Consider the following 26,738-nt stretch of genomic DNA (forward strand, 5'->3'; position numbering starts at 1 on the left):
CTGTCTGAGTGTAGTTTAGTACACACTGGTCTCACATCTGTCCGAGTGTAGTTAATTACACTGGTCTCACATCTGTCTGAGTGTAGTTTAGTACACACTGGTCTCACATCTATCAGTTGAGTGTAGTTTAGTATGCACTGGTCTCACATCTGTCTGAGTGTAGTTTAGTATGCACTGGTCTCACATCTGTCTGAGTGTAGTTTAGTACGCACTGGTCTCACATCTATCAGTTGAGTGTAGTTTAGTACACACTGGTCTCACATCTGTCCGAGTGTAGTTAAGTACACTGGTCTCACATCTGTCTGAGTGTAGTTTAGTACACACTGGTCTCACATCTATCATCTATCTCACATCTGTCCGAGTGTAGTTTAGTACACACTGGTCTCACATCTATCAGTTGAGTGTAGTTTAGTATGCACTGGTCTCACATCTGTCTGAGTGTAGTTTAGTATGCACTGGTCTCACATCTGTCCGAGTGTAGTTTAGTACACACTGGTCTCACATCTATCAGTTGAGTGTAGTTTAGTATGCACTGGTCTCACATCTGTCTGAGTGTAGTTTAGTATGCACTGGTCTCACATCTGTCTGAGTGTAGTTTAGTACACACTGGTCTCACATCTGTCCGAGTGTAGTTAAGTACACTGGTCTCACATCTGTCTGAGTGTAGTTTAGTACACACTGGTCTCACATCTGTCTGAGTGTAGTTTAGTACACACTGGTCTCACATCTATCAGTTGAGTGTAGTTTAGTATGCACTGGTCTCACATCTGTCTGAGTGTAGTTTAGTATGCACTGGTCTCACATCTGTCCGAGTATAGTTTAGTACACACTGGTCTCACATCTATCAGTTGAGTGTCGTTTAGTATGCACTGGTCTCACATCTGTCTGAGTGTAGTTTAGTATGCACTGGTCTCACATCTGTCTGAGTGTAGTTTAGTACACACTGGTCTCACATCTATCAGTTGAGTGTAGTTTAGTATGCACTGGTCTCACATCTGTCTGAGTGTAGTTTAGTATGCACTGGTCTCACATCTGTCCGAGTGTAGTTTAGTACACACTGGTCTCACATCTATCAGTTGAGTGTAGTTTAGTACGCACTGGTCTCACATCTGTCTGAGTGTAGTTTAGTACGCACTGGTCTCACATCTTTCTGAGTGTAGTTTATTACACTGGTCTCCAGTAGTAGCAGCAGCTCATCATGTGGATGTTGTTGAGGCGGCGCTCTGGACTGAACTGCAGTCATGGGCTGTTGCTGGACGCTTCTGTTCGGAGGATCATATAAACCTCTGATTATTTATAATGTTTCACCGTCAAGAATGGAGAAATTTTACAGGAATGAAGGATTGTTTTTTTTTTTGTCAACTTTAGCTGTTTCTGATTCGCGCTTCACTTCTACAGCACTTTCAGCAGCGACTTCACTCCACATGCTAACTGAAGCTAACTCAAATCACTGCCAGATCTCCCAGATTCTTCAAGGGGTTAATGATGACATTTTTATTTAATTTAATTTCAGTTTTACATTTTACGTATTTTTTTTCGACACACGTGAATATATGAAGTTATTATTCCCGGATATCAGAGATTTTAATATGAATTCCTCAGTGGATTTATCGCTGAAGAAAGCGCTGAAAACTCCTCCGACACGACGAACTGCTGAGGTAAAAACACCCACAGCAATAACTAACTTACTTGATCACAACAGACATGCATGAGTAAAAGAACCGCTTTTGGATGTCAATAACATGACGCGCTAAAATGAACTATCACACATGTAGCTGATTAGTTTCGATTCAAGACTCAGTAACTTTACTAAATCGCTACAAAGTTTCACGCATGAACTAACTTGTCTCGTGCTCGTTGTTTAATCTTATATACTTATCTGTAGCTGTTTTATTTATTTGTTTGGGATCTCTAAGTGGTGTTTTTGTATTCCTTATAAGTTTAAGTAGTTCGATGACAGATGTTAAGCTACTGCACAGACTTGTTCTCAGTGATGTAGAACAAAACTGCAGTTCTTGATCCTGTACACATTAGCTGCAAGTGTGAACATTTGAAATAAGTTCTATGTTTCACGTCTAAAGTCGTTTATTAATGACAGAAATCAATGAAACTTGACTGCATTCCAGCGGTGCAGACACTCGAGGAGCGGGCTGTGTCTCAAATCCTAGTGAGCTGACTAACTAGACAACGACTAGCATTTAAAACCTACTCAGATAGTTTGCATGCTGGCATTGGAGGGCCATGAGCTCTTTCTAGTTTGAGGTGATTCACATATCTGGATCAAAGCTGAAGAAAACAGCTGGGCGACACCACACAACAGCAGCATTAGCAATGTGTCTACTTGATTCAAAGTAAACCTGGGTCAAGAGCCTGTCCTAAGTTTGGCCTGAGACAGCTCAAATATCAGTTCGAAGTACAAAGGTTCGTTTTATTACAGAGCTCAACAATACGATTTATAATCACTGTTCAATGCATAATCTTGACATGGCTCCTGTGGGTCTTAAAAAATCCTCAGTTCACCCCTCCACAAATTCAGGCCTAAAAATCTCTTAAATCAGAGCAGAAAGTCTTACGTTTATTAAGTCTTGGCAAATGCATGCTTTGCAATAAATTAATATTAAGCACATTTTAGGTAAAAAATGTTGCACTGTATGTCGCTTTGGATAAAAGCGTCTGCTAAATGCATAAATTTACATTTAATTTAATTTAATATCTTCCTCAGTATTATTGTCTTGTTTTCTAATACACACATCTAAACATCCTTAAATCAAGATACAATTTGAAATGCAAATTGAAGATATGAAGTCTTGTTTTCTGAGAAGTTGAAGAAAATAAAATATCTGTCAGCTTGATCAAATTGATCAAATTTGGGTCCAAAAAATATTCAGACACTTTGACCTGACCATGTTTTGCTTAAGTGTTATCTGAAATTATCATGATGAACTCGTTCTGACACAGTTTGACTCTTGGGGACATATTAGCTGGATTTGCAACAACAGAATGCATAACAGAAAGGTTTGCATTTGCTGACAATAATAGGGCAGCTGGCCCAAAACTGTGCCGCCCTTGTTATCGAGTTTGATAAAGCAGGTCACTTCAGTGCCATTTTGGGAAGTGTGTGAAAGAAACCAAGAGAAGTTGGTTTAGGATTGGTCATCTGTGCTTCATTGAGAGCTTTCTGCCGCTCTCACATCCTCTCCAGGTCAGTGTGTGTGTGTGTGTGTGTGTGTGTTTACAGGTAGTGTACAGCGCTGCAGGTGTGGGCTTTCTTTCTGATCCTCTGAGTGCAGTGAAAGCTGCTGATCAGACTAACAAACACAAACTGCACAGCTCTCGTTGCTCTGATGCTGAGTTTCTAGATGGGTCCAGATGGGTGTGTCTAGTATTACGTAAGAACAAAACAAATAATCCTAGTCTCAATTTCCATCGCACCTCGTCCCGCAGGCTGCTTTGCCTCATGGGAGTTTGATGGTGTGCTCAGACGTTGTGGCACTAATAAAATCCTCAAAATCCAGCGAAACCCTTTTTGGTCAGGAAACCCTCTGATAATTTATTCCTGCATGCTTTCTTGTAACTTAAGGAGTTTTGCGCAGATATTTAGAAACAGAGGACCTGTAAAGTTATCGTGAGTGTACATTTGAATTGATTTTGCTTGTGAACATTTTAAAAGCATAGATGGCTCACGTGGATTCACTCCATTCAGTTTAAAGTTTACGTGTTTGACAGCACTTTGTTACAAGTGTGACTGCATCATATAATAATTGTTGTTAATAGTGTTTATCGTCTGGTTGACTACGTCTTGTATTAATTTTTCAGAAAATTTCTGTCATATGTGCACAAACTGACAGTCACCACTGATAAGCTACTATTATATATTGTAGAAACTTAATTTTCTGTAAAGTTGCTTTGCAATGATTTGTATTGTAAAAAGCGCTACACAAATAAACTTGAATTGAATTGAACATAATGGACAGTATTTTGCAAAATTACTGTGTGCACGTTTAATTGCCAGATAATAGTTTATAACATTGTATTACAAAAGCAGCATGATTTTTTCTTTTTCTCATAATTATAACAGTGATTAAGCATGTGCTTACTACAGTTTGTACTCTTAAGGGAGTCGCACTACACAATTTTTTGCAAGGTTACGACAGTCACTGTCAGATTATGCAATTTTGACTCCTGAAATAGTTGTTAGTCGACATCATAAATGCAGGAGAATAATTGCCTAAGTTCCACCAACATTTCCTCCATTGTAACATTCCCTTGCAGGATTGATATCAGTGTCTCACAATCGATTCGTTGTGTTTGAAAACATGTATGAAGGTGCTTTTGTGCCAGTGTCAAGAAAAAAAAAGAAGAAAAAGAAACATGCTAGTCTTTCTGTGGTGATGTCGTGAAGCGTCGCAGATGTGGCATCAGTTATCGTTTACTTTAATTATGAATTAGTGTCCTGTTATTATTTCTCAGACAAAATGCTGCGCATTTCTTTGTGAAATTGAAATATCTTTTGTCAAATAAAAAAATTACAAAAAATTACATTTTAAAACAAACACATATCAAATAAATAAATGGATACACACCCTGAAAAGACAAGTGTAAAGACAAGTGTAAACGTGCTTCTGATTGGAGTGTTGTCCAGTGAATTTCAGGACCATTGTACATCACACCGAATGTCAATATGGCATTTCTTATACTGACACTTCAATATTGTAACTAACAAATATTCAATAAATACACTTGTGAATTATGTGCAAAATTATAGTAAAATCATACATGAGCAGGTTGTTGTGTGCTAGGTTATTGTTGATCCACTCATTGTATATGTGTGTGTGTGTGTGTGTGTGTCAGGCGTTTTAGCACAAGAAAACACTGAATCACTTCCTGATGTGACAGTCAAACTCATTCAGCTGCTTGTCATGTGACTCTGGACTAACAGAGATTTCTCATATTGAGCATGTTTGAAGCTCAAGAGCTGTCAGAACGAAAACCGTTTTTTAAAACTGAACTAGATTTTACATATTAAATGTCAGAATTTCAGTTAGAATATATTTACAGGCAAAAAACTAGAAGAAACTAGAAACCAAATCAAGCACTGCATTAAAACTGTTTATTCAAAGAAATAAAATACATGACTGTCTGATCTAGCTATGTTTTTTTTAGCTCGTATTATTATTATTATGTCACTCACTTTGCCTAAACGAACAAAAACACATCTTGAGAGTCCAAAAAACATTCACTGAGTGATGAAGACTATTAGAATGCAGTTTGAATGTCTCTATAATGCACAAGTGCCATTTTGGCAAACGCGATATTGATTATATACAACAGTTCTACAAACACAATGCTAATTTCATGAGTTCACCCTTACATCTAATCTGAAAGTGAATAGTAAGCATATTTTGGCGTGCTGTCCTGGGGGAGGGTCCGGGCCCAAAGAACTCCCCCATCCCTAATTTGGGATAAAAAAGATTAGAAGTGAGGAGTTGGGGTGGAGGAGGGATGCCGAAAAACTGTGGTAGGACAGGAGGTTTCTAAGGCTGCATATATATATATATATATATACACTTGTTGTGCTAGTTAAAATGGTTAGCTAAACGAGATGCACCTGTGCCAAATTGGATGATTATCTGATCGTGCTCCTCCTGAACTTTGTTAATAAAACCACATATTGAGTGAGTTATATTTTAGAGACAATATTGTCAGAGTTTTGTGTTTTGCTAATTAAAATAGTTCAAAATAAAGCTGGAGCAGAGCATCTGAGCTGAACGCTGTAGTGTTTAGTTCCTGAATGAATCTGTTGTTGATAGAATCATTTGGGTCAGTGATTCAATGATCCATTCATGAAGATACTTTCTAAACAAATCAGCCGTTTTGAATGAATTGTTTAAATGAATGATTCAATGAATCACTCATGAAGGCAGGCACTTGCAGCCACCAACTGGTGGTTTTAGTGTCATATTTCTTTAGCCATGCATGGCCTAAATCTGAAAAATACACTCAGCAAAATACTATTTTATAGACAAAAATACATTTTTGTCAACATAGCTCACACCCCTATTTTGAACGGTAATATAAAATAATATAAAGAAGAAAAAAAAACTTTGGAAGCAGATCATGTGAGCAATGTGGAGCAGCAACAATTTCTCCTTCGCTTCATAAAAACAGATGTCTGTATCTACTAACTTATGAAAAACTATGTAATATTTCAGAGGGAAGAAATGGCACAAATGTATAAATGTTCACCTTTTATTTGCATTTAGCCTTTATACAAACAAGAAATGTGAAATCACTGTCAAATAAACATCTCATTCTCGCTATTATTATTAATATCTTTAACTTCAAACTATAGGCTTACATACACTACCAGTCAAAAGTAACTTTTTTAAATATATTACTATTTAAAATAACTGTTTTCTATTTGAAAATATTAGAAAATATAATTTATTCCTGTGATTTCAAAGCTGAGCTTTAGTATCATTACTCCAGCAATATTTCATATCACAGTTATTGTGGTCATAAGAATTTACAATATCGATATATCGTCATATTATCGGTATCAGTTAAATTATTTTTACTTTGTTTATTGTATTTTTAGTTTTTCTGCAATGTAATCAAATCAGCTCCACTCACGAACAGTTCTTTATCAGATAACTTTTCTGTAGACAGTCCTTTCTTTCAGAGATGCATTCATTTAAACCCCTGCGCTTCGTTTTGATTTGACGGGTATAATATCAATAAGCGCAAATGTTTCTTCCACAGACCAAACTGTCTCAGACATTTTTTTATATTGAACTTAGCGTAGTTTGTGGAAATACAACTGTAACCTTACCTGACAGTCCTTGGAACCGTTTCGGCCTGATAGCAAATAATATATTCTATATATGTATATATATTTTTGATTATTTTCAAGCATGAATGAAGACTGGTTCGCGGGGGATGCCAGGTGTGAAAAAAAGAAAACAAAGAAAATAAATAAAATGTAAAATCGAATGCCAACCCACCGAACGAATAATCGAATATTCTAATCCAGCCCTAGTCGTGCTACAGTGCACATTATATCTGCTGCGGTTCTGGTGCCTTCGTCATATTAAACATATTAAAGCCTACTGTCATTACTGTCAAGGGATAGATCTGAAATGTCATCTCTGTCATTATTTACTCACTGTCATGTTGTCCCAAACCTGTATTAATTTCTTTCTTGTGCTGAACACAGAAGAAGATATTCTGAAGAATGTGGGTAACCAAACAGAAGCTGGTCCACATTGAATTTGTTCGTAGCAAAAAATACTCACTAAGGTCACTGTGGACCAGCAACTGTTTGGTTCTCCACGTTCCTCAAAATAGCATTTGTGTTCAGAAAAAAAAAGAAACTCATTCAGGTTTAAAACCACTTTTGAGTGAGTAAATGATGGTGTAAAAATAAAACACTATGACAGAATCGACAGACAGCTTGTGTGAACTATTCCTTAAACGTTAATAAAACAACAAAACACACAGAGAAAAACCACTCACTGCTCTTGACTGAAGAAATTTAAGGCAGTTGCTTTAGGAATCAGTTTATAAAGTGTTTTATTTTTATATTTGTTCATTCAGTTTCTTAAATGCTCTGCTAAATACACCGATTGTACCCAAACATAAAGCACTGCTTGTTTTATTTGAACATTATGTGTAGTTGTAATGTGTCATTCTTTTATCTTTGTTATTAAAAAATAAGAACACAGATTTTTATCTTCGCCCTCTTTGGCCTAAATATCTGCCAATCTTTTTTTTTTTTTTTGATACCTTGAAGGACTTTGTCTTTATAATAGGGAAATTAGTTTGGCTGTAAAATATCTTCTTTTGTGTTCAGCACAAGAAACAAACTCGTTCAGGATTAAACAACTTGAGAGTGAGTTAAATATGACAGAACTTTTTATTTTGTCTGTCCCTTTAATGTTAATAAACAACAAAACACAAAGAGAAAAATCACTGTGTTAAGAACTTTAATACAGTTGTTTTAATAAGACTCAATGTATAATTGATGTACATAGTGTTTTGTTTTATAAATGTTTATTCACTTTCTTGAATGCTACTGATAAATACCTGAAAAAATAAAGCACTGTGTATCTTTGTTCTTATTTTTAATAACAAAGATAAAACAATGACGGATTTTTATCTTCTGCCAATTTGGCTTAAATATCTACCATTCTTTTTTATTTTATTATACACCGGTATATATTTTTTTGCCTTGCAAGGCTTTGCTTTTCTTTAAATAGGGAAATTAGTTGGGCTGTGCTGCTCAGACAACTTGCAAAATAACAAAACCAACATAACAAAGAATCGTGATAAAATCGTGAATATTCCATGAAAATATGAATATGGCCCTGCTTGAATGTCATGCAAGTCATGCTTCACGTCATGCTGATCTGCCCGGGCCTGACCGCTGGACTGATGTTTACTGCTGCAGCGGGAGCATACTCCACAAGTCAGAGCATGTTATAGTGTGTGATTTGCATGTTCTGTTTCCCATGTCATCCAGCGCATGGTGCTGTTCCTGTGGCCCGAGGCTCTGTAGCACCTGCATTGTCAAAAAAAAAGAGTTTTTATGATGCATACAGCTACTGAAATATTTGAAACTGTTTCAGTACTTATTTTGTGCATTATTGAAACCGCAGTAATATTTATGCATAATAAATGTTCATTTAGTTTTGCCTATTTTCTGCATGTGTCTCATTTACTGTTATTACATGTATCATATCGGCCTCATATCGGCCAGATTGATTTCTCAATATCGGTATCGGCCATTTAAAAACCCGATATTGGTCGAGCACTAGTTTAAATCCTTCTCCTGAGTGAAAGCTGTAGAAACCAGACAGTTAATGAGGTGATACTGAACAGGTTTGTGTTCCCTGACTTTGATGGCATGATGCAGATCTACATTTTTTTAATTCATTTACAAAAACCTCATATTTATAGGGTAAAATTGAAATGTTCTGACTGTTTGAGTTAGGACTCTTAGTTAGTACCACACAATTAGATCACCAAAGGTAAAACCACACACAGCACCTCACTACCATGCTAAAATCTAACTATATGGTTTCTGTGGTGTTTGTATGGAAAGAAATAGCCTGAATATGTTTAGTATAAATGCAAATGCATACATGCTATGGCTCATTAATAACTCAGTTAACACATTTAACATGTTTAAAATTCAGTATGAATATCCCATATTTCTGCCACAGTACCACGGTGAAGTTAGTGCTTCTACAGTAAATCCTGGTCCAAACTTTCATGTGTTGTTCTCACATTCCTCTAGACAGATCACATGTATACTTATAGATATTAACATGGTCGTAAATATGACGGATGAGCTGGAGAAGTCACATGACTGAAACAGAATAAGAGATTTGTGTATCACGAGCTAGCCGCTACGTCTGCAGATGAAGACGGGAATGTCTGTGTTTCTGATTGGTTTAGCGTGGCTCGGCTCCATGCCACACCGCACTTTCCTTGCGTCTGCACCGACGTCACTTATTTCCCTCATTATTCTTCTGATCCAGCTATATTCATGCTGCTGGTGTTCTGGGTGCTTCCCCACTGGCCCAACTTCTTCTTTCAGTGTGCATATGTGGGATTTTTGACCTATTTTATGCTCCAGCAGGCAAAACTGGTGCATCTGATCACATAGTGAAGTAACGGCAGCAAAAAAAAGCTTTTGCAACTTTTTGACAATTAAGTGGTATTTTTTGAAAACCTCCAACTGATCACATTTGTAACGCCAGTCATTCTTAGTTGTGCATACAGTATTTTCTTTATAACCAAGCATAACCAAAACAGGATTATAACATGTAATTACAACATTGGTTTAATCACCAAAACACAACTGTGTGATCTTCTTTGAATTTAATACATTCCTTTAATCAGTCGCAAACAATGTTTTCACATGTTTCAGCATGTTTGAGATATAATTTACTAATTACAAATCTATCTCTCTGTCAAGTGCAACTTGAGCTTTTCTATCATTCTGCTATTTTGGGGTGCGTTTCCCAAAACCATAGTTGCTAACTAAGTTAGCAACTTTGTTGGTTGCAATGCAATTTCCCTTTGCCAACCAACTAAGCTCCTAACAGGTTAGCAACTATGGTTTTGGGAAACGCACCCCTGTGTGTGTGTGTGTGTGTGTGTGTGTACACAGATACCTCACAGGACCAGGTAAATATTAAAGGAAATATAAAAGAAGTTATCAAACTAAACATAATTTTGATTATACAGAAATTTAAAGGAATAGTTCTTTTTAGTTTTTTAGTTTAGAGGATGTTCACTGATGGACTGGAGTGCTGTGGATTATTGTGATGTTTTTATCAGCTGTTTGGACTCTCATTCTGACGGCACCCATTCACTGCAGAGCATCCATTGATGCAATGCTATATTCAAAAAAGAAATATTGATGGAAAACAGTGCAAGACAACATTAAGGGCATGAGGATGTTAATACTCGGAATAGTTGGGAACTAATAAAGTTTGGGTTTGTACCGAACTGTAATGAGCAGTATCGTTCATATAACTGCAGCAGAGTTCATTTGGACTCAAAAGGTATATCTTGGTCTGATTGTTTGGTGCACGACAAAGTTCAGATGGCAGCGTTCACACTGATTCAACTCAGCGCTGATTCACTGATTCAGTTGCACAAGAGTCCATTTTAATTGGACCAAACATTTCACCTCCCCAAACCTTCATGTTTTCAATTTCTCTTAATCAAACACATCTGATGCAGAGCTAAGAGAGCATCGGTGTGGCTTACTGATGTGTGTGTGTTTGTCTTGTCTAGGACTTGAACACCATCTACTCTCATCTGTACCACATGGATGTGCTGTGTCACCTCAGAGAACATCAGCTCAGGTGAGTCTGACCTCCTGTGATCAGTTACAGGCATTTGATGGTGCAATTTTCTAATAACTAGCTATTAGCTATGAACTTTGTCTCAATAAACTCCTAATTTGCTGCATATTTTAGAGTTAATAAGGTAGTTGTGAGTTTAGGTTTAGGGTGGATTAAGGGATCTAAAATATAATCATGCAGAATAAGACATTAATATGTGCATTATAAATACGAATAAACAGCCAATATATTGGTTATATATGATAATAAGCAACTAGGTAATAGCGAGAATTGGTCACTAAAGTGATACTAACATTCGTTTTATTTTATATAAATTATAATTTTATATTCATTAAGCTTTGCAATTGATGCAACCTAAAATTTAGTCAAAATGTGTTTAAATACACCCTCTACTTACAATCAACATCATAAACTAAGAAAAAGAAAAAATAACTCCAGAATGTAACGATAATAATTAAAAGCATTACTTGAAAATCACTGAAACTGCAATTATGTATAAATAATGAAATTATTATATTGATTTTCATAGTTATATGCAGCTGGAAGGGTTATAGTCTCTGACGTGGGACAGACTAAAATTAGTTTTTGTTAGGGGGTGTTTAATACCGGCTTATTCTTGTGAAATATTATTACAATTTCCAATAACTGTTTTCTGTGTGAATATATTGTAAAATATAATTTATTCCTGTGATCAAAGCTGTATTTTCAGCATCATTACTCCAGTCTTCATTAGTCACATAATCCTTCTGAAATCGTTCTAATATGCGTATTTATCATCAATGTTGAAAACAGTTGTGCTGATGCATATTTTTGTGGAAACCTTGATGCCTTGATTTTTTTGATACATATGAAGTTCAAAAGTACAGCATTTATTTGAAATAGAAATCTTTTGAAACCTTATAAATGTCTGTGCTATCAGTTTTGATTGAATGCATCCTTGATGAATAAAAGTATTAATTTATTTGAAAAAGAAAATTACTTAAAATGACAGCAAACGTTAATGTGCATTCACTCTTTAAGCTAATAAGATGTTCATTCCCAGCAGGACGTGAGTTCAGTTGTTCTGGATGGGAGCGCAGATCAAACACTCTCACACTTCTCTCTGTGTTACAGGTCCATGTGCATGACGGCCCGGTACGAGCGCTATGAGGCCAACCACGTCCTCTTCTAGTAAGTACATCTCTGCATGTTAGAAGAAAAAAGACAAAAATGACTAAAACAGTATCTAATCTAAACTAAACTAAAACTGGACAGCAGACATGTGCATGTCTTTCATCTGAAGTCCGAGTCAGTCTGAAGTCTTTAACTCTTTCCCCGCCAGCATTTTTGATGACTTTCACTAAAATTTGATGGGCCCCAGTATATTTTACACTAAATAATAAGCAATACACTAAAATAAAGATCAAAACCTATACTTTTAAACAAAAAAAAATCTGTTTTATTCTATCTTAAAAAATAATTAGTTTTTTTATCAACACTTGAATATAGGTAGGTTTCATAAAAATGTATAATTTTGAGCAAAAAGGTGAGGAAACCATATTTATATCAAAAACTACATCAGGATATTATTTAGTATGATTATCAAAGTATAAATCCAGTTAATCTCCTCCAAAGCTTGCACAGACATAAACCACTTCCTGGATCATCATTTTACTCTGTAACATTATGCAGTTTTCATTTATATGCTGTCTATTACTGATGTGCATCTGTTTACATAAGAGATCGCTCGTTTCTCCGTCCTTTTCATGTGTGTTCTTGTTTGGGAGGTTTTGTACTCGTTCAGAAGATGTGTAATAGCGCCCCCCAGTGTATAACAGTGAAAACACGGAAAGCCGTAAAAACTCATCAATGGCGGAAAGCGCTGTCTTCTAAATGATGAGATAACTCGTCAATGGCAGGGAAAGAGTTAAGCTGGAGAGTCGAGTCAGGAGTCATTTAATTAATTGTTGCAAATGAATTCTCATCCTTTAAAACACAATCTTAACAGTAAATGATGGATACTAACACCCCGATGTGCTGATGTGCTGATGTGACCTGTGTTTGTGTTCCAGTGCTAACAGCATCTCCACCTGCTGGTTCGTCCTGCTCTCGGGCTCAGTGCTGGTCAAGGAGCACATGTATCTGGCACGGTGCTGGTATGTACCTCTCCTCGCTCTTCCACACGTGTGTGATGCATGGTGAAGTGATGATGTCACAGGCGTAGTGTGTGTCAGCCAATGCATGCCTCTTGTTTCTCTTTACTCATTCCAGCACCAGACGTCCTGATTGTTAAAACTAGTACTATATTCAGCTGTAGACTAGTAGATTAACTATTGTTTAATCATGAAAACAAGGTTTTAGTTCTGCCACTGTTTATATTTCATGTTTTTATATATTTCCACAGTAGAAACGTAATTGCTATTAAAAATTGACATAATGTATGTACAACTCAGTTTTTGTTTTGTTGCATAGTTTGAGTTTGTCTTTTAAATAATTAATTGATTATTAAATAAAAATGATTTTAGGTTTCCGTTTACAGCAAAGTGCATCCTGAATTTTTGGTTTCTGTTTTGGCCCAGAATTTTGATTTCGATGCATTACTATTTAAAATGTTTTTGCAACAGTTTAAATTTGCCTTTTTTTTTTACTTTTATTCTTCACATTGTGTCACAGCTGCCAAATACCCAGCTTAGCAAGTTACAAGCAGACATTATTCTTATTTATTTAATTTTTTCTAAGAGAAGAAATATACTACTATTGTAACAACTGCTCTGTAAAATAAGAACAAATGAATCATTTTGCTCTACAAATGATTTGATGAATTTATGTCTTAATTTGTTTTTATTTGAGAGAGTTAAACCCTCAAAATGTTATTTTATCATTTTATAATTCTCATTACAAATCTGTGTAAAATGCAAGAAAGCATAAAATCATATGTCCACAAATATTGGAAATTATATAAATGTGAATAGCTGCATTCTCAAATGCATATGAAACTCACAGCACATGCAGTAAGGCTGTGCAATTAATCAAAAAATGGTTTTGATTTGGATTTTGGACTCCAATGATTATGAAAATACAACGATTATTGTGCCCCTTTTGCAGCGCTGCGCTTTCGTTCCTCCATAAAAGCTCAATTTCCTGTGCAAATCAGTAAAATCATGTAACATTACTTTTGCAAATGGGACGTGCTTGATTTATCGAAGTATATTTACTTCGCATCTAAAGCGCATCTAAAAATGTGTCAAAATGCTGCACTTGGTGATTATTCCTGTGTTACTTTTTCGGTCATGTAATAAAAATTCAAAGTCACACACTGCTCTTGAGTGAAGGATTTTTGTTGCTTAGCTTTAAAGCTTTAAGAAACAAAAAAGTTTCATGCTTACAGTGAAGACTATGCTGTTTTATTTTACATTTGATTATTAATTTCTGTAGTAGGCTGTAAACTGCTTAAACATCTTTATATTCTATTGTATTTTTCTTTTGCTTTTTTACTGACAGTTTAATTATTTAAGCCTCGTGGCTGGAGTGTTTGTGTTCATTGTGGGTGTGTTTTGTCCTGAAACATAAAGGGAAGAGTGTGTGTGTGTGTGTGTATATGCTGTGTGTTTCCTGACCTATACAGGGGTCAGTGGCACTGAGGAATGCCGAACACGTGTCGCTAGAGTTTTCCAGCTGTGTGTGTCATGAATGCATCCAGACAGGAAGCAGCCCTCACTCCTGTGACACACACACACACACACACGCACACACACACACACACACACACACACACACACCCTCTCTCGCAAGAAGACCGGGAAGTTTCCCTTCAGGATTTGAGAATTCATGCTTCTGAAGTTTCAGAGCATTACAATCATGATTTCTCGGAAACGAGACGTTGTTCTGCAGGACAGAGGAATCTGAGAGGAAATATTTGGGATGCTTTGAGCCGGTTTGGCTCTCGGGGAGAAGCGTTGGTCTTCATGTCATGGATAAGCGACTCTGAGGACGCTGGGCTCCTGTAGCAGCACCTGATTCATTCTGAAAGGACTGGTGGAGGTGTGAGTGAGCTGTTCGGATCACAGTCGGTTGGTTGTGGGTAACAGCAGTTTTTCTGTGTCTTCTGAACTTGTAGTTTTAACTGCTGGTGGTTTGTGGCTTCAGTGTCAGCACTCTGTGTTGTCTTGGACTCACGGCTTTGTCATGTTTTAACATTATCAGTGTCAGGAAGAGAAAGATGAGCTCAGACACACTTCTGCTGATGTTGAGCATACTCAGCTTGTTGATGTGCTCGGGTCTTATGTTATATATGAAATGATGTGTCCGCAATCACAGAATCCAGTCATAAACTTTTAATTTACTGTACGACACAGAATGTCACTTGTGTCTGTGAATATTAAAACTGAAAAATCTGAAGTTTGCGTGTCTGTGTGTGAACGAGTGGCACAGTTTCTCTTGTTTGTGTATCTCCAGAGCTGCTCTGAGAGACATTCAGCAGCTTTACACAAAACTGCCATCAAATAGACTGAAACTCAAAGATCTTCACCACAACGCACCACATTAAAAGTTTACTTTAACTGGAATAAACAGTTACAGTTAATAATAGAGTTAAAACATTTTATTGTCCATGTTTTAAATTAAACAATAAGCTTTTTAATACTAATTTAAATTGTTCATGTTTTTATGGCTTCATTTGATTACCACAGTTTTTGATAATACGTTTAAATAATAATAAAAAAATAATCATTTGGGACATATTATTGTATTTTAAAAATTGTTACATTTTTAAAGTTTAAATAATTCAATTTATTAGACACGGCACAAAGATTTAACATTTAATGAAATAATTTAAGCATAAACTAGAAAAATAAAAATGAAAAGCATAGAATTGGGGAACAATAAAACTGAATTTTTGGATAAAAGCGTCTGCTAAATGACTAAATCTAATGTAAATGTAAAAACATAACACTTAGGGCTCTAAACAATTCATAATTTCATAATTTGTTAAATTAAATTAATTAGCTTTTTGATTCCTTAAATTTAATTGTTAACGCTTTAATTTAGAGACTAATTCTCACTATTTACTAGTTGCTCATTATCATGCATATTACTAGCATATTTGCTGTTTATTAGTACTTATAAATATATAATACATATTTATGTATTATTTTGCGTGAGCATATTTAAGATCTCTTAATCCACCCCATGCCTAAACTAACAACTACCTTAATAACTATTAATAAGCAGCAAATTATGAGTTTATTGAGACAAATGTTGTAGTTTATAGTTGGTGAATCCTGTGGGGTCTTAGGAAGTTTTGCTTCAAAATGATAGAAAAATCATCTTGTTTACTCGCTCACAGAAAACAATAGATTGATGTACATTTCCTAAGAGACTTTTGGTTTGTAAAGGGCATATGTGATTGGCTTGCGAGTGCAGTTTATTAGGAGATCCAGCACTAGTGAAGGCGGAGCTAGTACACCGCAGTAATGAGGGATGTGAGAGTCTGCTTTAGATGACAGCAGCACTGGAGCTGCAGCACTTGTGTTCGTCCACAGAGAGGAGCGCATGAGCTCTTCCCCTCGTCTGTCAGCAGGGTTCAGTCTCACTCCAGTCTGAAGAGATCTGACCTGACCTCTGACCCTCTCTGGCTTCACTCACACAGTAATGACGCTTCAGCACCGCGATCTGTGAACACAAACTGAGAGTCCATTCCTGCACACAGACGTCTCAGATGGTGCTTGTAGCTTTTTTTTATCTCTTCTCTAGCTTGCTTCCTAATGTAGTGGTCTAATGATCTTGGCATTCTGTGTTACGAATGTTCTTTCCCGAATTTGTGTCAGCTGAATACATAAATTTGCCGTGTGAAATTAAGCTCTGACCTTATTGTGTATCGGTGTCTTAAAGACGCCAGCTGTTCATGATCTCATCCTGTTGTTTTCAGAGCAAAAAGAAAAACTGTCCCTGATGCGCTTCACTCGTGCAGTGCACATACTTCATCTTTTTTGTTTTCAGTTTCAAAATATATTTAAATGAGCGTTACTGCTTACAGCGTACATTTGTGTGATTTATCCAGAGATGTTCAGGCTCTAATTCCCTCTCTCTGTCTCTCTGTGTGACGGCAGTTTCGGGACGCAGCGTGGAGGAAGACGAGGCTGTGAATGCATCACTTTAGAGCCGTCCGAGATGATCGTGGTGAGTGGCACGTTACACACATCTCCTCTCCCAGCAGGCGTCTGCTGACGTCCACTCACAACATGCTTTCTTAATACACACGCCTGATCTTCACCCTCTGAAACCACTCTCCCTTTTGACCTAGGCTGCAGATGTCAACTATTGTCCACTAGTTAGCTGTCAGCAGTTTTGGGGGTAATGCATTTCAAGTAACAGGATCAGATTACTTTTTATAACTAGTAAATATTGCAATGCAATATTGTAGGCTAATGCATTAATTTGGAAAGTAACTTTCCCCAACACTGGCTGTCAGCCGGTAGTGAATAATTAAGATGAGAAAAGTTACAGCCATAATATCAAACGATGACAAATCTGAAAAAGAAGCACCACCACTGGGACATCTGGAGATTTAAATAAAGTATGCAACCTGATTACTCAAGGAAAATTATTATGCAATAAGGACAGCTGAAGAAAAAACATGTCTTTTTATTGCTAATGTTTCACTCTTTGTGTTTATTAAATCCTTACATTAGTTTTTTTAACGACAGAAAAGGGATTGCACTGGTGCAAGCTGTTACTAAATATGTCTCCAAGTGTAAAAAAAAGCACTATGGTATAATGACCCCCCCCCCCCCCAAAAAAAAAAAAAAACCTTTAAAGTGCATTTTAAATAATCGTTTTAATATTATTTTGTTTAATACTTTAAATATGTACACTTATTATTATGAATAAAAATGTCTAATAATTGTAATTTTAACTGCAGAGTGTTAAACATACTAAATTGCAACTTCATCATTACAGATCTGTAATTATACATTTATTTAAATACATGATATCAAAGTTCCATTAGAAATGATATTATAGTATATTTTAGTTTACCATAAATGTTTGTTGGTGCATTCAGCTGTACACTAACCATATTTCAAAGACAATAAAGGTTATTATTAAATTTGTCCTACTTAAGTGAATCAAAGCGCTTTCTTAAGATGAGCTATTTGGATTTAATATGTATTTAAACTACAAGACATTTGCATTTAAATGTAAATAACTTGCTGGTTAATGTCTGAAAAGATTACATTTAGTATGAGTATGTTCTTATAAAATATGATTTCTGTAACAAGTGCTCTTTTTAAAAGTTTGCTTACGTGTACGTCTTTCTCAGAAGTTTGCCAGCTCTGATGTAAGGTGACAAAATCAGTCACAGGGAAGAGCTGGTGAGCGCTGGAGAGTTGTGTGGGTAATAATATCATATCATAATATCATCGTTCTCCAGCGAGCAGGAAATGAGCCATTATTTGAGCTTTATCTCACATGAGCTGACGGTCATCAGCTCTGAAAATGAAAGCTCAGGCTTTATCAGGCTCAAGCTGTTGAAACTCATTCGCCGAGGAGGATGTTTACAGGAGATGTGACAGTGAATAACTGGGAAAACAAAGTCAAAGTTATTTATTTTCAAAAGTTACTCAGATATTTTGATGGTAAATTAAATGTTATCAGCACAATGGTATGAATTTGTATATTTCTCGTCATTTGCTACTGATGGTTATGACAGAAATAAGCTAGAGTTAGACTAGTGAAACATGTGGGACACATATTGAATGCTGTTTTTTTGTTCTTCGAGCATTCTGCATTATAATGGTGTTCCTGTGACTCGGTGGTAGAGCATTGAGTTAGCAGCGCAAAAGGTTGTGGGTTCGATTCCCAGGGAACAAAAATATATAGCCTGAATGCACTGTAAGTCGCTTTGGATAAAAGTATCTGCTAAATGCATGAATGTAAATAATGGACATGTTCACACCAGCTCTGCATTTCAGCTCTCCGGTTTGTTTGTGTTTTCAATTTATCTGACCTTGATCGAGTGAAATAATTAAGATTTCCAGAAAAGTTTGCACTGGTGGGCTGATTTCAACCACCCAGACAAACTCCAATTGAACATTGTTTGGCTATTTAGAATGTTTTAGAATCTTAGTGATTTAGATTCTGATTCTTCTTATTGATTCCGATTCTTCTTATTGATTCTGATTCTTAGTGATTCCAAGTTGGTTCCATTAAGGTATAAAAACAAGAAGTCAAACAGTTTATTATCTTGTCTTTTGTCTTTTGTTTTAAACAAAAATACCACGGCAAAAACTGCAAGGCTAACTGATATAGCCTGCCGACATTATTAAAGAAAAGAAATAAATAAACAAATTAGCAATAGCACAAATAATACGACTGAGCACACTTTGAAGTGCTTGATGAAAAGCATTCAGAATCAGAAATGAATGGTATCTTGGGGCAAAAATGAACAAAAACACACCCACAGATTCAATATTGTAACGGAAACGAGGAGGAGGATCCAAGTGCAGTATATACGTTTAATAAAACAAGGCAGTTCCTGATTTTCTTTTTTTTTATTTAAAGGCTGTTTACATCATAATACTGTACATGAGTAGCATTAAACATGTTTTTAGTGTAAAGATGGCTTTTGTTGATTGGTTATCGTCTATAGTATTGTGATTGAACGAAACATTTGACATAAAAAAACAACACAGATCCATTTAGAAGATAATTATAAAAGCTGCCTCTACTAATGTAGAAACTGCCCCTGGAAATCAATCATTTCTGACCCTGAAAGCATGCCTCATGTTTAGGAAAACTTCCTGCAACAGCTCAATTTTCGATGGTGTTTTTATAACATCAGATGTATTGATATACTGATATTGTGCCATCCGAGAAACACTGAATTTGTGCACTGCATGTACAGTGTTTAAAACAGCGCTGCATTAGTTCAGTACACATGCGTGCATGACTTGTACAGAAACGTTTCTGTCAGAATATGTCTAACATTACGCCCTTATTAGTTTAAAGGGGCTCGTTTGATTGGACGATGTGTTTTACGTAACAGTACTGTGTAACAGTACTAGTTTTCCCGTATTTCTCTCACAACTCATCCTGAGGTGAACACTGAGATCTGCCTTTTCTGTCTTCTGTCCCCTGGATGCTTAAGGCTGCGTGTCACATTAAAGGCGTGATGGATGACGGTTCTGCTCCGACATGACAAGCTGTCTCTGTCTCTGTCTCTTCACTCCGTGCACCTCCGAGTCTGCTGGCTTTATAGGCAGCATCTGTTTAAGAGAGCATCCACTCTCATAAGCGACTGATCTGACAGATTACACTCCTCACATGAAGTGCACAAGACTAATGGCACAATCATTTAACAAGTATAAACGCCCTCAGCACAAACACGTCTTGACCGGAATTTTCCATTTTTTTAATAACAGGTTTCAGTAGAAACATCAACATTTTCTGGACTCTGGGTTTTCTTGCGATGCATTCTGGTATTACTTTATCCATTTATTAATTTAGAAGCTGCTTTTATCCCAAGTGACTTACAAATGAGGGACAGTGCGACTGTCTTTCTTCGCAAAGGATGCATGTGATGGTGTAGAGTGTGGCCTAAATGAGTTATGTTTGGAGACCGCTTACTTCTTCATGTCTCCGGCACCCATGAGGCCTTGAAGAGCCGTCTAGATACACTAGGGTTTGAACACAGCTGATACACACTTCAGCTTCTCCAGTTCACTAGATGAAGTTTGCTGTCTGTCGTTATCAGAATAATGGTTGAGTGAATTCAGTGCAATTTTAGGATAAGAACAACAGCAGCTGTGGTTGCCAGAATTTTACTATAAATAAATACAGTAGCAACATTTAAAAATTGACAAAAAATTGAACAACAACAATTTTCATTATCTATAATGTGGTGTTTATGTAGTAAATTACTAAAATAAATTTTCACTTTTTTTTCCTGCCTTTATAATACTCTATACTGACAAGCAGCGCAATCACACAAATGCAGAACAATTAAAATATTTAACAGACTTTAACAGATTTTTTACTGTTAAAATGATGATTTTTCATTACAGGTCTTAAAAAGGTCTCAAATCAGTGCAAAACATCTTAAAATGATAAAAGTCACAGCCTTAAATATTTTATCTTATTTGATCTTTTTTAAGTGTTTTCATCCGGTTTCCCAATACAAATATCGAAACATCCTTAAATCAAGATAATTGACATGCAAAGTGAGTGGGGATGTGCACAGGCTAATTTAGAGCTACCGACCAAACAAGTGAACATTTTTGGTTGAATTTAAGGCTTTCAGAAAAAAAAAAAAAAAAATTATTAAACCCTCATCTAGCTATTTCATTGCTCCAAATAGTAATTAAACATCTAAAATGATCTGAAGCAAAACTTCAGTATAGTTTTAAGGTCCGTGCACAACAGTTGGTCTTAATGTATAACTTATAATTTATAACAAAAGAAAAGAGCGAATCACTCGCTGCTTTTGATTGAGCTGCTTTCGTAGTTTTAATAGTCTGTTTATTTGTAATGACACACTGAAGTGATTTATACTTGCTTTGATTTGCTTTTCTTGAATGCATTTTAGATGAAAGATGAAAAATGAATACACTATTTGATTTTATTTCTTATATTTGTTCTTCTGTTTATTTGCATCTTTGTTCTAATTTTTTAATAACAAAGCTATATATATAAAAAAATTATTAATATAGTGAATAATATTAACAGGGCCTGAATTTTGTTTTGGATAATGGGGGGAATTCCCCCTTTAGGTGGCCCTTATGGGGGGACTTTTGTTCATTTGAGGGGGGAGTTCGGGTATTTTTTGACATTTTAAACTACAGTCATCAAACCTAAATGATTCATCACCCAGTGTATATGTGTTTTAAAATGTATAATGTTGTTGATTCATATTTATATTGTGATCAATATACTTTGAAATAACTTTCAAACTCTGAATTGAATTTTTTAAAACTAAAAAAACAAGTAAACAGTCAGTGATTTGGGTGTGAGCTCACAGAAAGCGGTCTCACAGAGAGCAAACAAGTACTGAATTGAATGTTTTAAATCAATGACTCAAAAGCACATGCAAGTGATACATTCCCTCATCTGTCCCGAACATCTTCCACGCTGAAATATTCTTGGGAATTTCCAGTGGTGTATAAAGTACCTGAAAGTCCTACTCAAGTAAAAGTTCAGATATATTACCAGAAAATGACTTTGGGAGAAGTTGAAGTCAACGTTTATGTTGATACACAACTCGAGTAGCGAGATTATGTTCAGTTTTAACTATTTCTTCCATTTTGTATTGTTGGGTAACAATAAGAAGCACTTGTTCCAGAACTTTGTGTCTTTCATTCCAACATACGAAAACATTTCTGGGATCTGCATCTGAAATAGTATTTAGGACATGGATCCATTTAAACTGCAGTTACAGATGCATAAATAGGTTTAATGATTTGTTTTTAACATAAAACGTTGAATACTGATATTTGAAATAATTTAAAACATGCACAAAAAAAAATTGTCGAATGTGAAATTAAAACCGTCATTAGGTGACAGCAAGTGACTGTTAATGAGTGAGTCATTGAGATTTAACTGATTCGTTCAGAAACCAAGCATTTGACCGAGTTAATGAGTTAATGAGTGAATCACTGAATCATTTATTCAACCGATTCGTTCAAACGGCTGATTCATTCAATAAGTAAACACCGTCCATTGCTCAGAGACGCAAAACAGTGCTGTGATCTTGGTGTAGAACTACTTTCTTTATTGAATAAATCAATGTGCGTGATTTGGTGATATAGACTACTTGATAACGTAGGTTTTTTAACGGAGAATGTGAATATAAAAATAACACATTATCGAAAAAATGCTCATTGTGACTCATTTTGCCAGCTCAGGTCACATATGCTTAAAACACGAACAATTATCTGTCAGTGTGTGATGAAAACTTTTCTCTTTTGTTTTCCCTTTGAATTAAGTTGATTTCTCTGAATGCACTGGCAGGAATTTGTTCTTGTTTTGATCATAAACCAACCTCACTTTAATCAATTTCTCACAAAGACGACTTTTGTCCTTTTGCTTCTTAAGTAATTGTATATTGATTTAAAATCTTTTAGAGATTAGCAATAGAAAACCAGACAAAAATAGTGAGGAAGAACAGCACTTTTTGTATTTACTGTATCAGATACAGTTATTTCCAAGAACGCTATTTTCGCAATAGTTATATATGTTTGTCAAAACTTGAATTGAACTGAATATATGTTTGTCGAAATCTCGTTCTGTAGGAAGTTGCATTTTCAAACTTTGAAGTGTTAATACAACTCATTATGTGCTGTCTAGACATTGACATTTAGAGACCATATTGACCTTTTGTATCCCCATCAATTTATTCCTTCAGTTTTCTTTACTTGATCTTAAAAAAGTACCTTTATGAAACAACACACAGCTCATGATCTGATATAAGACATGACTTCACACAGATTCACTTGTTCTTCAGATGCTCTGCTAGAGTACATGAAGTTGAACTCTGGCTATTTACAGTTTCAGAGACACAGCACGCTGTACAAAGGACTCGCTAGAGACGTGCTGCTTCTGCTCGCAGATGATATTTGTGTTTATACGGCTTCCTGCAGGAAGCTGTGGCCCGACTGTAGCTCTGCTGAGCGACGCTAGCCGACTCAGTCTCTCGAACCCGCTTTCTTTCGTCCCGTGTAGCATGTAAACGCCGTCAGGATGAGTCTCCTGCGCTTCCACAGGCTGTCAGTGATCTGGAAGAACTGGATGTTCAACCAGGAGGCTGACGTCTCTGACTCGGGCTCTTTACAGGTGCAGAACGCCAGCGAGAGCGACGACGCGGCTCTACAGGGAAACTCTCGCCGCCGCGTCCATAAGGTGAACGCCGGAGGAGAGCGGCAGCTGATCGTAGACGCCCATGATGCCTCGGCCACGGTAAGACACCACCATCTCCACTCAGATTCCCAGTGTTGGGGAATATTACCTCTGTGCTCAGATCTGGGAAATGCATGAGTGAAGTCAAGAAGGGAGTTTCTTCTCCTGATAGCATCGGTAGCCGTCAGTTAGACTTCTCAGTAATCTGTTGGACACACAAGGACTCTCGAGGCTGTTATCTGCTGCTGGTAGTTTGTTAGCGGAGGCTGTGTAGTTTCCTGTGCAGACAGCGAGAAACCGTCATCCTGAATGTGTTCTTCTCCTTTCTGTGCTGGTGTCCTGTAGCAGGTAAGTGCTCAGCCTCTGTTCCTTCTGTGGATGTGCTTCATGCGTGTCTCGTAACATCCTACGAGATCTACTGAGTTATATTTGACGTGCGAGTCAGGTCTCTAAATGATCAGCACAATCCAAAATATGTGATTTCTCTGGCTTCACAGGGTTAAACGCTGTTAGAAAGTGACTGATGAGGTTTATTTCTTGAAAACGCTCCTCTTAGTGTTCGGGAGCTGGGTTGTTGTTTTATTTGCATCAGTAAGTGAAACAGGGCCAGTGCAATCCCTGTCTGTTTCTCCTGTGACTGTGGTTATGTGGTTCTGTGTCTTCATTGTTGCTCTGTTTTCTTGTTTGTTGTTAAGGACACTCATTAGGCCACACCCACCCCTGGTAACTCATTAGTTCATTGGTTGAGCTCTGGATACAGAATTGCTATTTTGTTTCATTGCTTAAATGTCCTGCACTTAGATCCACATCTCCCTTCTCTTCTCTGCCAGCCATATTATACAAGAAGATAAATAAAAATGAGAAACAGAGATTTTTACTATTTCAGTGTTTTGCCATGCAACCCAGAGGAATGTAAAAAAAATAAAAATAAATAAATAAAGGATTAAATAAGATAAAAGATCAGACTGAATTTAAAAAATAGTAACGGTAAACACTTTATTGTGCATACATTCACACACATGTAAATATACATGTACACACACACTTTGAAAATAAATAATATGAAAAAAATAAATTATAAAAAAATAATTTAAATTAGGGTAAAAATATTGTTAAAAATCACCTGCCAAATTCTTAAGTTCATTAAAATTTTTATTTTTATTTTTTTTAAATGTAATGACTCTAAATATATAATGTAGTAAAACAAATCACATTGAATGCATGTTTGTGCACATCTTAATTGTTATTTTTGAAAAGATTTTAAATATATATTTTACAATTATCATAAATTCTTAATTCATAAATGTCAGTCTGTTTTTGGAGAGCTGCACCTGACCTCGACACATGTTCACGAGAGGCTGCCGATGTCCCCTTTATGATCACTAACATTATAAAAATAATGTTTTAAAATTACATTCATCACAAAAGAGTTATATTCAATCCATTGAGTGTATGAGCTGCATGTTCTGAGTAAATGAAAAGAGCGGATTGTGTGTGTAATTAAAGGCTCAGTCGTTATGTGAAGTGCTCAGCAGTGTGAAAGAAACATGGGATAGAAAACAAGAGCAGAATGCAGGTTTGTGGTGTTGTGTTTCCTGTCAGTCTGCAAGACGTCTGGCCAATCGACTGACAGTCGAGCCTCGGAGAGTCACCAGACTTCTGCAATCTGAAGCTCATGCGTTTCTCTACCGTCTCGTACTCTGTTACTCGTGAAGAGCTCAAGGTGTTTCCTGAAGTTGCAAGCTCAAAGTCTGCAGAGACAGAGCAAGACTTCCTGCAAAGGGTCAACACCAGTGGCATGCTGGGAAACCTGTTCATTATGTCTGTTTTCGGTCTGCTAACTCTATTACTTTATTCCAAATAGAAATGTTCTGTTACAAACTACACTTCCATTCAAAAGTTTGGAGTCAGTACATTTTTTCCTTTATTTATTTTGAAGAAATTAATAATTTTATGCAGTATGTATGTGTTAAATTGATTTAAAAAAAAAAAGATAGTAAAGACTTATATAGACCTGGAATAAAAGTTGTTCTTTTAAGCTTTTTATTAATCCAAGAATACTGAAAAACAACAACAGCTGTTTCCAACATTGATATTAATATATTAGTATTAGTATAATATATTGATAATCAGTATATTAGAATGATTTCTGAATGATCATGTGACACTGAAAACTGGATGAAAAAACAACTTTGATCACAGAAATAAATTACATTTTACAGTATATTAAAATAGAAAATTGTTATTTTGAATTGTAATAATATTTCACAATATTACCGTTTTTTCTGTATTTTTGATCAATTAAATGCAGCCTTAATGAGCATTAGAGGCTAACTTTTGAATGCAGTGTGTGTGTTCAGACATAGGTCAGAAATCCAGATATGGGGTATGTATCTGAATTTAAATAATTAATATCCAGTAATATCCAGACTGTGTCAGAGGTGAGTTTGTGTCAGTGTAAACAGTCTGATGTGGTGTTTGGTGTTAAAATGGCTGTGTCACAGCTGCATCATTCGTTTGACTAATACCTGTGCTCATCGTCGCTAGGGATTCTGGGACGTTGTGTTTGTTATCATCATGACTTTCCTGCCTCTCTGAAGGGCTGTTTACACAGAGCACATCTTTGTGTCTAAAACACCAGACGCAGCACTCAGGAATGGTTTTAAAAAGCGCAGTGCAGAACTCAAGGGTCTTGAGAGGCGCTTCTGAGAAGTGATGCAATAACGGAAATAACAGAAAATAGCCAAACAGCAGAATAGATAGCTACTATTTTTGAATGCAGCCACTATGAATGTCTCCTCCCCGCTGTTGCCATAAAAATAAATGAGTTGCGATGTCAACCTGCTACTGTCAAGAAAAACACTGCAACACTCTCATGATTAGCTAACGTCACGGTGTAAGAAACAATATCAACACCCACTCGCTATTGTACGTGTTTTAATAACATTCTCCATATAAAACATCATTTACACAGCATTACGAAATTACTGA

At 36.2% G+C, this 26,738-nt stretch overlaps 1 protein-coding gene across 12 annotated transcripts in view; it reads left to right on the plus strand.

Annotated features, from left to right (window-relative positions):
• Positions 1–1,205: 1,205 nt before the first annotated feature.
• The window catches only part of LOC127942168 (rap guanine nucleotide exchange factor 6), a 71,559-nt gene continuing 46,026 nt past the window's right edge, over positions 1,206–26,738 (plus strand). For 5 of the 12 annotated variants that reach the window (XM_052537784.1, XM_052537793.1, XM_052537787.1 and 2 more), the window contains exons 1-6: positions 1,207–1,658; positions 10,810–10,880; positions 11,994–12,050; positions 12,932–13,015; positions 16,967–17,036; positions 23,685–23,807. In XM_052537784.1, coding sequence (XP_052393744.1) covers positions 1,554–1,658; positions 10,810–10,880; positions 11,994–12,050; positions 12,932–13,015; positions 16,967–17,036; positions 23,685–23,807 — 510 coding nt within the window. In that variant the 5' untranslated portion in view covers positions 1,207–1,553. Of the gene's footprint in view, positions 1,659–10,809; positions 10,881–11,993; positions 12,051–12,931; positions 13,016–16,966; positions 17,037–23,684; positions 23,808–23,958; positions 24,096–26,738 lie in introns of those variants that run through there. The other 7 variants (XM_052537794.1, XM_052537789.1, XM_052537790.1 and 4 more) reach the window with 4 other exon arrangements.

This window comes from Carassius gibelio, chromosome A21, assembly GCF_023724105.1.
Source record: "Carassius gibelio isolate Cgi1373 ecotype wild population from Czech Republic chromosome A21, carGib1.2-hapl.c, whole genome shotgun sequence".
Taxonomy (NCBI): domain Eukaryota; kingdom Metazoa; phylum Chordata; class Actinopteri; order Cypriniformes; family Cyprinidae; genus Carassius; species Carassius gibelio.